A 16,198-nucleotide genomic window follows, 5' to 3' on the forward strand; every position below is an offset into this window, starting at 1 on the left:
GTCTCCTAGTGTTTCACTGAGCCATGGTAGCTTGCTACTGCTCCGGAACACTTAGGCTGGCCGGCATGTGTCCTTCTTCGTTCCTGTGTCTGTCCCTTCGGGGAAATGTCACGCGATGAATACCGGAGTCCTGTTAGCCCGCTATAGCCCGGTTCACCGGAGTCCTGCTAGCCCAGCGCTACAGCCTGGATTCATTCGCTGATGGCCGACACGTTCGATGCTGGGTCATGGATGCCTGTCCCTGTAAGTCTGTGCCACTTTGGGTTTACGACTAGCCATGTCAGCCCGGGCTCCTTATCATATGGATGCTAGCGACACTGTCATATACGTGTGCCAAAAGGCGCAAACGGTCCCGGGCAAAGGTAAGGCGACACCCGTGGGAATACCGTGCGTGAGGCCGCAAAGTGATATGAGGTGTTACATGCTAGATTGATGTGGCATTGAGTCGGGGTCCTGACAATTCATCACTATAAGCCTTGCAAGCATTGTGACTAATGAGTTAGTTGCGGTATGAAGTATTACGAAACGAGTAAAGAGACTTGCCGGTAACGAGATTGAACTAGGTATTGAGATACCGACGATCGAATCTCGTGCAAGTAACATACCAATGACAAAGGGAACGACGTATGTTGTTATGCGGTTTGACAGATAAAGATCTTCGTAGAATATGTAGGAACCAATATGAGCATCCAGGTTCCGCTATTGGTTATTGACTGATGACGTGTCTCAGTCATGTCTACATAGTTCTCGAACCCGTAGGGTCCGGCATGCTTAACGTTCGATGAAGATTGGTATTATGAGTTTATGTGTTTTGATGTACCAAAGGTAGTTCGGAGTTCCGGATGTGATCACGGACATGATGAGAAGTCTCGAAATGGTTGAGACATAAAGATTGATATATTGAACGACTATGTTTTGACATCAGTATGGTTCTGGATGAGTTCGGGCATTTATCGGAGTACCGGAAGGATTACTGGAACCCCCCAGGGAGTGTATGGGCCTTATCGGGCTTTAGTGGGAGAGAGGAGAAGGCGGCCAGGTGGAGGGCGCGCCCCCAAGCCCAATCCGAATTGGGTGGGGGCGGCCCCCCTTTCCTTCCCTCTCTATCCCCCTTCCTTCCTCTCCTACTCCAACTTGGGAAGGGGGAATCCTACTCCCGCTGGGAGAAGGACTCCCCCCTTGGGCGCGCCATAGAGGGCCGCCCCCCCTCCTTCACTCCTTTATATACGGGAGATGGGGGCACCCCTTCCACACACAAGTTGACAATTGTTTTAGCCGTGTGCGGTGCCCCCCTCCACAGTTACACACCTCGGTCATATCGTCGTAGTGCTTAGGCGAAGCCCTGCGCTGGTAACTTCATCATCACCGTCACCACGCCGTCGTGCTGATGAAACTCTCCCTCGGCCTCAACTGGATCAAGAGTACGAGGGACGTCTCCGAGCTGAATGTGGAGGTGATGTACGTTCGGTGCTTGGATCGGTTGGATCGCGAAGATGTTTGACTACATCAACCACGTTAACTAAACGCTTCCACTTTCAGTCTACGAGGGTACGTGGACACACTCTCCCCTCTCGTTGCTATGCATCACATAGATAGATCTTGCGTGATCGTAGGAAAATTTTGAAATTACTACGTTCACCATCACCATCCCACTATGTAAAAACTCTAATGTGCAGTCAAATTATCTCTATAATTTATCATGATTTTGTGAACTTAAAGTGTATGATTATGTTGTTATTTATGATTATGTGTTGTTGTTTATGTTGGAAATATACCCTAGAGGCAATAATAAATTGATTATTATTATATTTCCTTGTTCATGATAATCGTTTATTATCCATGCTAGAATTGTATTGATAGGAAACTCAGATACATGTGTGGATACATAGACAACACCATGTCCCTAGTAAGCCTCTAGTTGACTAGCTCGTTAATCAATAGATGGTTACGGTTTCCTGACCATGGACATTGGATGTCGTTGATAACGGGATCACATCATTAGGAGAATGATGTGATGGACAAGACCCAATCCTAAGCCTAGCACAAGATCATGTAGTTCGTATGCTAAAGCTTTTCTAATGTCAAGTATCGTTTCCTTAGACCATGAGATTGTGCAACTCCCGGATACCGTAGGAGTGCTTTGGGTGTGCCAAACGTCACAACGTAACTGGGTGGCTATAAAGGTACACTACGGGTATCTCTGAAAGTGTCTGTTGGGTTGGTACGAATCGAGATTGGGATTTTGTCACTCCGTGTAAACGGAGAGGTATCTCTGGGCCCACTCGGTAGGACATCATCATAATGTGCACAATGTGACCAAGGGGTTGATCACGGGATGATGTGTTACGGAACGAGTAAAGAGACTTGCCGGTAACGAGATTGAACAAGGTATCGGTATACCGACGATCGAATCTCGGGCAAGTACCATACCGCTAGACAAAGGGAATTGTATACGGGATTGATTGAGTCCTTGACATCGTGGTTCATCCGATGAGATCATCGTGGAACATGTGGGAGCCAACATGGGTATCCAGATCCCGCTGTTGGTTATTGACCGGAGAACATCTCGGTCATGACTACATGTCTCCCGAACCCGTAGGGTCTACACACTTAAGGTTCGATGACGCTAGGGTTATAAAGGAAGTTTGTATGTGGTTACGGAATGTTGTTCGGAGTCCCGGATGAGATCCCGGACGTCACGAGGAGTTCCGGAATGGTCCGGAGGTAAAGATTTATATATAGGAAGTCCTGTTTCGGCCATCGGGACAAGTTTCGGGGTCATCGGTATTGTACCGGGACCACCGGAAGGGTCCCGGGGGCCCACCGGGTGGGGCCACCTGCCCCGGGGGGGCACATGGGCTGTAGGGGGTGCGCCTTGGCCTACATGGGCCAAGGGCACCAGCCCCTAGAGGCCCATGCGCCAAGATATAGGAAAAAGGGGAGAGTCCTAAAGGGGGAAGGCACCTCCGAGGTGCCTTGGGGAGAATGGACTCCTCCCCCCCTCTTAGCCGCACCCCTTCCTTGGAGGAAGGGGCAAGGCTGCGCCTCCCCCCTCTCCCCTGCCCCTATATATAGTGGAGGGGAGGGAGGGCATCCATACCTGAGCCCTTGGCGCCTCCCTCCCTCCCGTGACACCTCCTCCTCTCCCGTAGGTGCTTGGCGAAGCCCTGCAGGATTGCCACGCTCCTCCATCACCACCACGCCGTTGTGCTGCTGCTGGATGGAGTCTTCCTCAACCTCTCCCTCTCTCCTTGCTGGATCAAGGCGTGGGAGACATCGTCGAGCTGTACGTGTGTTGAACGCGGAGGTGCCGTCCGTTCGGCACTAGGATCATCGGTGATCTGAATCACGACGAGTACGACTCCATCAACCCCGTTCACTTGAACGCTTCCGCTTAGCGATCTACAAGGGTATGTAGATGCACTCTCCTTTCTACTCGTTGCTGGTCTCTCCATAGATAGATCTTGGTGATACGTAGGAAATTTTTTGAATTTCTGCTACGTTACCCAACAGTGGCATCATGAACTAGATCTATTGCGTAGATTCTTTGCACGAGTAGAACACAAAGTAGTTGTGGGCGTCGATATTGTTCAATATGCTTGCCGTTACTAGTCTTATCTTGATTCGGCGGCATCGTGGGATGAAGCGGCCCGGACCAACCTTACACGTATGCTTACGTGAGACCGGTTCCACCGACAAACATGCACTAGTTGCATAAGGTGGCTGGCGGGTGTCTGTCTCTCCCACTTTAGTCGGATCGGATTCGATGAAAAGGGTCCTTATGAAGGGTAAATAGCAATTGGCATATCACGTTGTGGTTCATGCGTAGGTAAGAAACGTTCTTGCTAGAAACCCATAGCAGCCACGTAAAACATGAAAACAACAATTAGAGGACGTCTAACTTGTTTTTGCAGGGTATGCTATGTGATGTGATATGGCCAAAAAGGATGTGATGAATGATATATGTGATGTATGAGATTGATCATGTTCTTGTAATAGGAATCACGACTTGCATGTCGATGAGTATGACAACCGGCAGGAGCCATAGGAGTTGTCTTTATTTATTTGTGACCTGCGTGTCAACTTAAACGTCATGTAATTACTTTACTTTATTGCTAACCGTTAGCCATAGTAGTGGAAGTAATAGTTGGCGAGGCAACTTCATGAAGACACGATGATGGAGATCATGATGATGGAGATCATGGTGTCATGCCGGTGACGATGATGATCATGGAGCCCTGAAGATGGAGATCAAAAGGAGCAAAGTGATGATGGCCATATCATGTCACTATTTGATTGCATGTGATGTTTATCATGTTTATACATCTTATTTGCTTAGAACGACGGTAGTAAATAAGATGATCCCTTACAACAATTTCAAGAAGTGTTCTCCCCTAACTGTGCACCATTGCGACAGTTCGTGTTTCGAAGCACCACGTGATGATCGGGTGTTAGATTCTAACGTTCACATACAACGGGTGTAAGACAGATTTACACACGCGAAACACTTAGGGTTAACTTGACGAGCCTAGCATGTACAGACATGGCCTCGGAACACGGAGACCGAAAGGTCGAACATGAGTCGTATAGAAGATACGATCAACATGAAGATGTTCACCGATGATGACTAGTCCGTCTCACGTGATGATCGGACACGGCCTAGTTTGACTCGGATCATGTAATCACTTAGATGACTAGAGGGATGTCTATCTGAGTGGGAGTTCATAAGATGAACTTGATTATCCTGAACATAGTCAAAAGGATTTTGCAAATTATGTCGTAGCTCACGCTATAGTTCTACTGTTTAGATATGTTCCTAGAGAAAAATTAGTTGAAAGTTGATAGTAGCAATTATGCGGACTAGGTCCGCAAACTGAGGATTGTCCTCATTGCTTCATAGAAGGCTTATGTCCTTAATGCACCGCTCAGTGTGCTGAACCTCGAACGTTGTCTGTGGTTGTTGCGAACATCTGACATACACGTTTTGATAACTACGTGATAGTTCAGTTAAACGGTTTAGAGTTGAGGCACCAAAGACGTTTTTGAAACATCGCGAAACATATGAGATGTTTTGAGGGCTGAAATTGGGATTTCAGGCTCGTGCCCATGTCAAGAGGTATAAGACCTCCGATGACTTTCTTAACCTGCAAACTAAGGAGAAAAGCTCAATTGTTGAGCTTGTGCTCAGATTGTCTGAGTACAACAATCACTTGAATCGAGTGGGAGTTGATCTTCCAGATTAGATAGTGATGTTTCTCCGAAGTCATTACCACCAAGCTGCTAGAGCTTCGTGATGAACTATAATATATCGGGGGCATATATGATGATCCTTGAAATATTCGTGATGTTTGACACCGCGAAAGTAGAAATCAAGAAGGAGCATCAATTGTTGATGGTTGGTGAAACCACTGGTTTCAAGAAGGGCAAGGGAACAAAGGGATACTTCATGAAACGGCAAATCAGCTGCTACTCTAGTGAAGAAACCCAAGGTAAAACCCAAACCCGAGACTAAGTGCTTCTGTAATAAGGGGAATAACCACTAGAGCAGAATTACCCTAGATACTTGGTAGATAAGAAGGCTGGCAAGGTCGATAGAAGTATATTGGATATACATTGTGTTAATGTGTACTTTGCTAGTACTCCTAGTAGCACCAGGGTATAAGATACCGGTTCGGTTGCTAAGTGTTAGTAACTCGAAACAAAAGGCTACGGAATAAACGGAGACTAGCTAAAGGTGAGCTGATGATATGTGTTGGAAGTTTTTCCAAGCTTGATATGATCAAGCATCGCACGCTCCCTCTACCAAAGAGATTGGTGTTAAACCTAAATAATTGTTATTTGGTGTTTGCGTTGAGCATAGACATGATTGGATTACGTCTATTGCAATACGGTTATTCATTTAAGGAGAATAATGGTTACTCTGTTTATTTGAATAATACCTTCAATGGTCTTACACCTAAAATGAATGGTTTATTAAATCTCGATCGTAATGATACACATGTTCATGCCAAAAGATAGTAATGATAGTACCACCTACTTGTGGCACTGCCATGTAAGTCATATTGGTATAAAACGCATGAAGAAGCTCCATGTTGATGGATCTTTGGGCTCACTCGTTTTTGAAAAGTTTGAGACATGCGAACCATGTCTATTGGTGTATATGCATGAAGAAACTCCATGCAAATGGACCATTTTGACTCACTTGATTTTGAATCACTTGGGATATGCAAATCATACCACATGGGCAAGATGACTGAAAAGCCTCGTTTTCAGTAAGATGGAACAAGATAGCAACTTATTGGAAGTAACACATTTTGATGTGTGCAGTCCAATGAGTGCTGAGGCATGCAGTGAATATCGTTATGTTCTTACTTCACACATGATTCGAGTAGATGTTGAGTATATTTACTTGATGAATCACGAGTCTGAATTATTGAAAGGTTCAAGTAATTTCAGTGTGAAGTTGAAAGATCGTCGTGACAAGAGGATAAAAGATCTATGATATGATCATAGAGATGAATATCTGAATCACGAGTTTGGCATAGAATTAAGACATTGTGGAAATTGTTTCACAACTGATACAGCCTGGAACACCATAGTGTGATGGTGTGTCCAAACGTCATAGATGCACCCTATTGGATATGATGCATACCATGATGTCTCTTATCGAAGTACCACTATAGTTTATGGGTTAGGCATTAGAGACAACCACATTCACTTTAAATAGGGCACCACGTAATTCCGTTGAGATGACACCGTATGAATTATGGTTTAGAGAAACCTAAGCTGTCATTTCTTAGAATTTTGGGGCTGCGATGCTTATGTGGAAAGGTTTCAGGCTGATAAGCTCGAACCCAAAGCGGATAAATGCATCTTCATAGGACACCCAAAACAGTTGGGTATACCTCCTGTCTCAGATTCGAAAGCAATAAGGGATTGTTTCTAGAATCGGGTCCTTTCTCGAGGAAAAGTTTCTCTCGAAAGAATTGAGTGGGAGGATGGTGGAGACTTGATGAGGTTATTGAACCGTCACTTCAACAAGTGTGTAGCAGGGCACAGGAAGTGGTTCCTGTGGCACGTACACCAACTGAAGTGGAAGCTTATGATAGTGATCATGAAACTTCGGATCGAGTCACTACCAAACCTCGTGGGATGACAAGGATGCGTACTACTTCAGAGTGGTACGTAATCCTGTCTTGGAAGTCATGTTGCTAGACAACAATGAACCTACGAGCTATGGAGAAGCGATGGTGGGCCCAAATTCCGACAAATGGTTAGAAACCATAAAATCCGAGATAGGATCCATGTATGAGAACAAAGTGTAGACTTTGGTAGAACAACTCGATGGTCGTAAGGCTGTTGAGTGCAGATGGATTTTGAGAGGAAGACAGACAATGATGGTAAGTGTCACCATTGAGAAAGCTCGACTTGTCGTTAAGATGTTTTTCGACAAGTTCAAGGAGTTGACTACGATGAGACTTTCTCACTCGTAGCGATGCTAAGAGTCTGTTGGAATTATATTAGCAATTACTGCATTATTTATGAAATCTTGCAGATAGGATGTCAAAACATTGTTTCCTCGACGGTTCTTGAGGAAAGGTTGTATGTGATACAACCGGAAGGTTTTGTCTATCCTGAAATATGCTAATAAGTATGCAAAGCTCCAGCAATCCTTCTGAGGACTGGAGTGAGCATCTCGGAGTTGGAATGTATGCTTTGATGATGATCAAAGATTTTGGGTGTATACAAAGTTTATGAGAAACTTGTATTTCCAAAGAAGTGAGTGGGAGCACTATAGAATTTCTGATGAGTATATGTTGTTGACATATTAATGATCAGAAATGACGTAGAATTTCTGGAAAGCATATAGGGTTATTTGGAAAGTGTTTTCAATGGAAAACCTGGATTAAGCTACTTGAACATTGAGCATCAAGATCTATAAGGATAGATCAAAACGCTTAATAGTACTTTCAAATGAGCACATGCCTTGACGTGATCTTGAAGGTGTTCAAGATGGATCAGTCAAAGAAGGAGTTCTTGCCTGAGTTGTAGGTATGAAGTTAAGACTTAAAGCTCGACCATGGCAGAATAGAGAGAAAGGAACAAAGGTCGTCCCCTATGCTTAAGACATAGGCTCTACAGTATGCTATGCTGTGTACCGCACCTGAAGTGTGCTTTACCATGAGTCAGTCAAGGGGTACAAGAGTGATCCAAGAATGGATCACAGGACAGCGGTCAAAGTTATCCTTAGTAACTAGTGGACTAAGGAATTTTCTCAATTATGGAGGTGGTAAAAGAGTTCGTCGTAAAGGGTTACGTCGATGCAAGCTTAACACCTATCCGAATAGCTCTGAGTAGAGATACCGGATACGTATAATGGAGCAACAATTTAGAATAGCTCCAAGTAGAACAGTTATTTGGAATAGCTCCAAATAGAACGTGGTAGCTGCATCTAGGAGATGACATAGAGATTTGTAAAGCACACACGGATCTGAAAGGTTCAGACCCGTTGACTATAACCTCTCTCACAAGCATAACATGATCAAACCCAGAACTCATCGAGTGTTAATCACATGGTAAATGTGAACTAGATTATTGACTCTAGTAAACTCTTTGGGTGTTAGTCACATGGGGATGTGACCTTGAGTGTTAATCGCATATCGATGTGAACTAGATTATTGACTCTAGTGCAAGTGGGAGACTGTTGGAAATATGCCCTAGAGGCAATAATAAATTGATTATTATTATATTTCCTTGTTCATGATAATCGTTTATTATCCATGCTAGAATTGTATTGATAGGAAACTCAGATACATGTGTGGATACATAGACAACACCATGTCCCTAGTAAGCCTCTAGTTGACTAGCTCGTTAATCAATAGATGGTTACGGTTTCCTGACCATGGACATTGGATGTCGTTGATAACGGGATCACATCATTAGGAGAATGATGTGATGGACAAGACCCAATCCTAAGCCTAGCACAAGATCATGTAGTTCGTATGCTAAAGCTTTTCTAATGTCAAGTATCATTTCCTTAGACCATGAGATTGTGCAACTCCCGGATACCGTAGGAGTGCTTTGGGTGTGCCAAACGTCACAACGTAACTGGGTGGCTATAAAGGTACACTACGGGTATCTCTGAAAGTGTCTGTTGGGTTGGTACGAATCGAGATTGGGATTTTGTCACTCCGTGTAAACGGAGAGGTATCTCTGGGCCCACTCGGTAGGACATCATCATAATGTGCACAATGTGACCAAGGGGTTGATCACGGGATGATGTGTTACGGAACGAGTAAAGAGACTTGCCGGTAACGAGATTGAACAAGGTATCGGTATACCGACGATCGAATCTCGGGCAAGTACCATACCGCTAGACAAAGGGAATTGTATACGGGATTGATTGAGTCCTTGACATCGTGGTTCATCCGATGAGATCATCGTGGAACATGTGGGAGCCAACATGGGTATCCAGATCCCGCTGTTGGTTATTGACCGGAGAACATCTCGGTCATGACTACATGTCTCCCGAACCCGTAGGGTCTACACACTTAAGGTTCGATGACGCTAGGGTTATAAAGGAAGTTTGTATGTGGTTACGGAATGTTGTTCGGAGTCCCGGATGAGATCCCGGACGTCACGAGGAGTTCCGGAATGGTCCGGAGGTAAAGATTTATATATAGGAAGTCCTGTTTTGGCCATCGGGACAAGTTTCGGGGTCATCGGTATTGTACCGGGACCACCGGAAGGGTCCCGGGGGCCCACCGGGTGGGGCCACCTGCCCCGGGGGGCCACATGGGCTGTAGGGGTGCGCCTTGGCCTACATGGGCCAAGGGCACCAGCCCCTAGAGGCCCATGCGCCAAGATATAGGAAAAAGGGGAGAGTCCTAAAGGGGGAAGGCACCTCCGAGGTGCCTTGGGGAGGATGGACTCCTCCCCCCCTCTTAGCCGCACCCCTTCCTTGGAGGAAGGGGCAAGGCTGCGCCTCCCCCCTCTCCCCTGCCCCTATATATAGTGGAGGGGAGGGAGGGCATCCATACCTGAGCCCTTGGCGCCTCCCTCCCTCCCGTGACACCTCCTCCTCTCCCGTAGGTGCTTGGCGAAGCCCTGCAGGATTGCCACGCTCCTCCATCACCACCACGCCGTTGTGCTACTGCTGGATGGAGTCTTCCTCAACCTCTCCCTCTCTCCTTGCTGGATCAAGGCGTGGGAGACATCGTCGAGCTGTACGTGTGTTGAACGCGGAGGTGCCGTCCGTTCGGCACTAGGATCATCGGTGATCTGAATCACGACGAGTACGACTCCATCAACCCCGTTCACTTGAACGCTTCCGCTTAGCGATCTACAAGGGTATGTAGATGCACTCTCTTTTCTACTCGTTGCTGGTCTCTCCATAGATAGATCTTGGTGATACGTAGGAAAAATTTTGAATTTCTGCTACGTTACCCAACAGTTTAATGGGTTGCTTTATGTGCAAGTTTTTTGTTTTGTTTTTGCGAATGTGCTTTTGTACATTGTTGTTTAAAATATTTTTCTATTAATAATTTATGATTATGTGTTGCTTTTCACAACTATTTTCTACTCAATTTGATGTGTTGTAAATGCGGGTATTTTTACCCGCGAGTACCCATATACCGTGACGCGTGACGGGTATGGGAAAAAGCTGTACCCTTGACGGGTATGGGTATGGGTGATAGGTAAGTTTAGGGTGAACGAGGAAGGGTATGGGGAGGCTCCACCCGTATCCATAACCTACGGGTGCCATCCCTATATGCACGACTCAACAAATTATCTGTGTGGGGTTTATACCGAAAGCTTTTGCAGGCCCAAATGCATTGAGGCTAATCAAGCCTTTTGCCCACCTAATGGGTTTCAAGAAAGCTAATCCAACAGACTAAAAAACATTAAAAAATCTCAAAAGAAATTCAGTTAAAAAAGGAAACCTAGTCTAGAGAGAGAGAGAGAGAGAGAGAGAGAGAGAGAGAGAGAGAGTTATGAGACGAAGAGGCGGCAACGACTAGGGTTTTGATCGGCGGTGGGCATAGTTCTCTGGCCTCCGGCCTCATGCAGTGAGGCGAGGGGGACTCGGTCCTTCTAGTTCCAGGCATGTTTAAGGTTTTCAAGTATGATTTTTATGGTCTTCGTCAGCGACATTCTTGCGAAAGTTGCAACGCCGGTGAGAATAAAGTTACTCTTGTTCTTCTTTTGCTGTGATGAATCCTTACCGGGTAGTGCCACAAAGCCAAAGTTATATTGACTTCATAAGTCCAATCTTGCAAAATTCAGGTTTTTGTTCTCACAGATGCATTTATGAAGATATGAGTTTGTGTTAGTGTCTGGTGCTTTTGTTGGTATGACCTTTTGTGGCTTCAGTGTGCTTCTCCGATAGCTTGGTGAAGATTTTGTAATTCGACAACCTATATTTCTATCGTATCATCTCCGGCCCAAGAACATTCAACGCACACGTCTTGTCAACATTCAACGCACACGTCTTGTCATCTTTTCAAATGCACGGCTCACAGGGCTTTCAAAAACCTTGGTAGTTAAGTTCGTGCAAGTATACGATTGGCGGTGCCACGACTTCAGTCTAGTTGCATTATGGTTACTGAAGCCTTGGTAGTAGGTCATGTTGCAAGGATTGACACCATGGAGAATAAGTCTCCAAGAAATACCTTTGTAATTCGTAGTAACATGAGTATTTTTTTTTTGCGAGATGTAGTAACAGGAGTTATTCTATAAATTTCCTGGGTCTATGATCCAAAGCATTGTACTACCTGTAATGGATGTTGAGCTTCAATAAGACTACTGGTGATTCTCAAAATAAAATTAAACAGGAAAGCTAACTCATCATGCGACTTTTTTGTGTGATGGTAATCTATCATGAGCTTATTCGCTATAGAGAAGTCAAAGGGTGTCCTAAAAACCTGAGGAGAGCACTTTGGCAGCTTACCACATGTGCATGTGCCAAATTACTGGTTCTTTGATGTTGAAAACAACAACTTTTTGAAAAAGAACAACTGCTAGTACTTAATTGAATGTGAAAAAAAATTGAAAATGATAAATCCCAAATGTTCGGGACCTGAACATGGCAAATCAAACGTATTTATGGCAATTTTTCTGATGCGAGGATGTCAAGTTTAGTTGCCAAGCACATCAATTTTCTGGCAAAAAATATATATGGTGGATGAATTGCCATGTGCTTCAACTAAACTTATCATCCTCACATCACTAAAATTGCCATAAAAACGTTCAATTTGCCATGGTCAAAATCCAAACGGGAGTTGTTGGTTTCCAAAAAAAAAATGGCCGTCTTCTTGCTGCTAGTTTTGGAAAATAAAAACGAATTGCCGCTACTTTCTTGCTCTTGTTTTTTGTTGCACGGATGGATATTGGAGATGATACTTTAGGTACCGATCAGTTTCAAAAAAAAAGTTACTTCAGGTAGATGTACGTAATTCCACACGAGCTAGCGACACGTACGTGCGTGTTGCTTAGTTACAGGTTAATCGGGTCGAAAATTCCGTAGCTGTTCCGGGCAAAAAAAAAAAAAAAATCCGTACCTTAGCCGTGTAGCACCGACTGTCGGACCGACGCGGTTAAGCTAGCTAGCATGCAAACATACTCGGTCGTCTTCGAGTAGTCTCCATTGCTACTGGAAATCTAGCCGCGTGCGTGTCATTTTCCATCTCAAGAAAACGCGCGACGGCCATTGATCGAGCCACACTAGGAAAGCGAAATATATCTGAGATCGGTCGGTATCGATTCGTATGAACAAATTGAAAAAACAAATCTGTGACAAGAGTACTCAAGCAAACACAAAACATCTTATATTTGTGAACAGAAGAGTAGCTAAAAGCACACGTCGAAAAAGTTGAGAACGCGTAAGAGGAAGGCGCGCACGTACGTGCGAGTCAGCTGCATATGCTAGCGCTGCGCCCGTACATGATCTTCTCCATCCTATATATATAGAGACATGCATGCCCTCATGTCAAGCACATATCACAAACACACAAACACAGATCCTCATCCTTCATTCCTCCTGTATAGACAACGCAAGGCACGAGTTTAGTTCGCACACGGACGTACTCCATTGCTCGCTCGGAAAGCTAATTTGTGATGGGCCGCCACAGCAGCAGCAGCAGCAGCGGCAAGCCCGAGGCCGGCGGCGAGCAGTACCGCAAGGAGGAGAAGCATCACAAGCACATGGAGAAGCTGGCCAAGCTCGGCGCCGTCGCCGCCGGAGCATACGCAAGGGTACGCCCCAAACACCTCAGGCGTTACATATTACTTGCGCAATTCATGGCATACGCATTACTCTACTCATGGTTAACTATAGTGCTGATAATTACTTGACAATATGCAGCACGAGAAGCACGAGGCGAGGAAGGACCCGGAGCACGCAAGGTCGCACAAGATCAAGGAGAAGATCGCCGCCACGGTCGCCGCCGGCAGCGCAGGCTTGGCGATCCATGAGCACCACAAAAAGAAAGAGGCCAAGAAACACGCCCGTCATGGCCACCACCACTGATACACATACACTCATGGATGCAAATGCACACGTAGACCCTTGCTAGCTATCTTATATGTACGGCCGGTTACATTCTTTCATTTTATTGTCTTGTTCCATAGTACTGTGGTTGGGTATGTGGTTGTGCAACCCAACGACCCGAGTTCAATTCCCAGAATTGACAGGTGATGTACAGGGATTTTTCCCCATTTATTGAGGACCAAGCTTGATGTGTGGTGAAACCACTCATCAAGAAATATCTTGATACTCATTTAAAAAATTCTGAGGACCATGTTTATCTTGATACTCATACTAAAATGGCCGTATGCATCCTTAGTTGGTGCAGAGGCCGGGAAGTGAAAATCTCACCATTTTTATAGGGGGGCCCAACGCCGACTCCTGTGCTCTCGGGGGCCGCGAGGAGGATAACGGGCGACATGGGGGCGACGCGGGGCACCGTCTGGCGATCGCCGGGCCTGTGCTCTCGGGGGCTGTGGCTCGTCCGCGGGTTGGCGGCCGGTTTTGGGCGCTAGCCGGATCTGAAGAGGACGAGGCGGACGGAGACGGCGAAGATCCGGCGGCATCTCCGCCAACGCCGACTCCTTCTGATCTTTTTTGTGAGTTTTTCAATTCGGGATATGATGAGGATGAGGTCGCCTCAACGGCGGACAGGATCTTGCCGGTGGACGATCCGGCGAGGGTTGGGCTACACGCGGGCGAGAGGAAAGAGATGGTGCGTCGCGTCGTGCACCGGAGAACGGCGGCGACGGCTGTCCGGCCATGGAAGGGACCCCTTCCGAAGGTTAGTCTTCCAAATCTCACCCTTTTCGATTTGATCCGGCCGGATTCTTGGACTAAAGTTCAGAGGAAGAAGAAAGCAATCCGACCTGCTGGTGAATCCCGGCGGCTGGCGGCGGCCGTGGCGCCGTTCCCGGCGGGGCGGCCGATCGGGATCGTGCAGATGCGGGAGATGCGTTTGAACGCACTCCTGGGCCGCGGGCACGGTGTGCCTGGTGTTGGGCCGGTTCTGAGTGAGCCGGGCCCGATCGAGGTTGGGCCTGTGTTAACTGGGTATGAGGCCCAGTACAACCAGGCGCGTACATCCAGTTCGACTACGTCTACACCCCTATGCACGATCGAGGGTCCTTCAGTGGGTTTTTGATCGAAACGATCTAGGGCTCTTCGAGCTGCGTGCCGACTGAACTTCTCCAACCGTGGTGTGGGGCGTGCTAGGCGAATTCCTCCTCTCCACGGCATGGCCGGTCGAGGTCTGCTTCCTGCCAAGTCCGGCGCCCCGGGCGGTGCGGGCTATGGAGGGCAGGTGCCGCCGGCTGGAGCTGGCCGCGGCGGGGATGCTTTGCCGCAGGGGGCGGCTCGCGGCGGTGCTGGACTGCCGCTCTGGGCTGGCCGTGGTGGCGCTACCCCGGTCCCGGGTTCTGGGTCCGGCCGTGCAGCGCAGGAGGCCTGCGTCCCTAGACCGCCGCTGCCTGGTGGTGCACTCGGGCCTGGCGCGGTTGGCCGCGGGTCACTGCCTGCAAGCACAAGGCCACCGACGCCGGCCGTGGGACGGGGTGGCCTTCGGCCACCGGTGCCGAACCCTGTGGTCGTCGCGGGCCGCGGCACCCCGGCTCTGAGGCCGCCTCCTCCGGCCTCAGGTGGCCTGCTTCGTCCCGTGGCGATGCAGCCCGGGGCCAGACCGCCGCATTTTGTGGCCCGACAGACGCAGAATTCTACGGCGCTGGTGTTGAAGCAGGCACAGTTGCTGCAGGTTTCGGCTAGGGGGGGAGACTCATCGGTGCCTCGTGGTCAGTGGGGTGACGATGGGCTTAATGCCTATGGAGATGGACAGCACCGGGGATCCTCGTCCACATGTGGTGGGCGGGGGTATGCCTGGCAGAGCGATGGCTCGACTGAGAGGCCTTTCCTGGGGCCAATGGGCGGCTTCGTCGAAGGGGCGTCTGGACCGGCTAATCGTAACCGCGGTGGTTTCCGTGGTAACCGTGGTGGCCGAGGTGGCCGAGGCGGCCGCTATCGTCCAAGGCAGCATCCTGTTGTCGTTGACCAGACGGCGGTTGGCGAGGCTACTGAGGATACTGGGTCGTCGAGCCAGGCTATGGAGGTGGTGACGGCACTGGCGGACGTGATGGTTCCTGGTAATGGTGAGGTCGAGTTAATGTCGGTGGAGGCCTCTGACAGGGCTGAGCTGGACAGGGCGGCCAAGTATGCGCACAAGAAGGAAAGAATGTTATGTTACCGCTGTGGCGATAAGGGCCATTTCATTGCTGAGTGTGTGGCAGTTTTATGCGATACGTGTGGCAAGCCAGCCCATGAGTCAGGGGCATGTCCGCTTTTGAGAGAGCGGGTACCGAATCTTATGATGTACGAATTGTACTGTTCCGAGCTCACGTTTTTTGAGTCTCCGACCGAGAGGGAGGTTCCTGATGAGGTACACAGTATGACAACTGGGGTTGTTAAAGTGACTAAAGGTGAAGTCAATGAGACCCAGATTATGCAGCAGCTCCGGGAGCTGGCTCCAGGAGACTTCCACTGGGAGCTTGTCAGTCTAGAGGCAAACTTGTTCAGGGTTGAGTTCCCGACAGCGGAGGATTTACAGAGGTTGCTGAGCTTTGGGATGTGTAACGTGCCAGGTACGGAGGGCATCCTTGAGTTCCACGAGTGGAAGTTGATTGA

The 16,198-nt window shown here is 47.7% G+C and overlaps 1 protein-coding gene across 1 annotated transcript; it reads left to right on the forward strand.

Moving 5' to 3' along the window:
* Positions 1-13,000: 13,000 nt before the first annotated feature.
* LOC123066161 (abscisic stress-ripening protein 1) lies at positions 13,001-13,805 on the forward strand. The gene is made up of 2 exons (XM_044489306.1): positions 13,001-13,254; positions 13,364-13,805. Exons 1-2 carry the CDS (start codon positions 13,117-13,119, stop codon positions 13,526-13,528), a joined length of 303 nt encoding a protein of 100 aa, XP_044345241.1. The 5' UTR covers positions 13,001-13,116; the 3' UTR covers positions 13,529-13,805.
* The last annotated feature ends 2,393 nt before the right edge of the window (positions 13,806-16,198 follow it).

This window comes from Triticum aestivum, chromosome 3B (genome assembly GCF_018294505.1).
Source record: "Triticum aestivum cultivar Chinese Spring chromosome 3B, IWGSC CS RefSeq v2.1, whole genome shotgun sequence".
Classification (NCBI taxonomy): domain Eukaryota; kingdom Viridiplantae; phylum Streptophyta; class Magnoliopsida; order Poales; family Poaceae; genus Triticum; species Triticum aestivum.

What these genes read in the sequence shown, in the direction of transcription:
- LOC123066161 (XM_044489306.1), top strand. Translation starts at nt 13,117, where the DNA reads ATGGGCCGCCACAGCAGCAGCAGCAGCAGCGGCAAGCCCGAGGCCGGC. An exon ending in CCGCCGGAGCATACGCAAGG is followed by an intron (nt 13,255 to 13,363) that starts GTACGCCCCAAA and finishes GACAATATGCAG; the next exon opens with CACGAGAAGCACGAGGCGAG.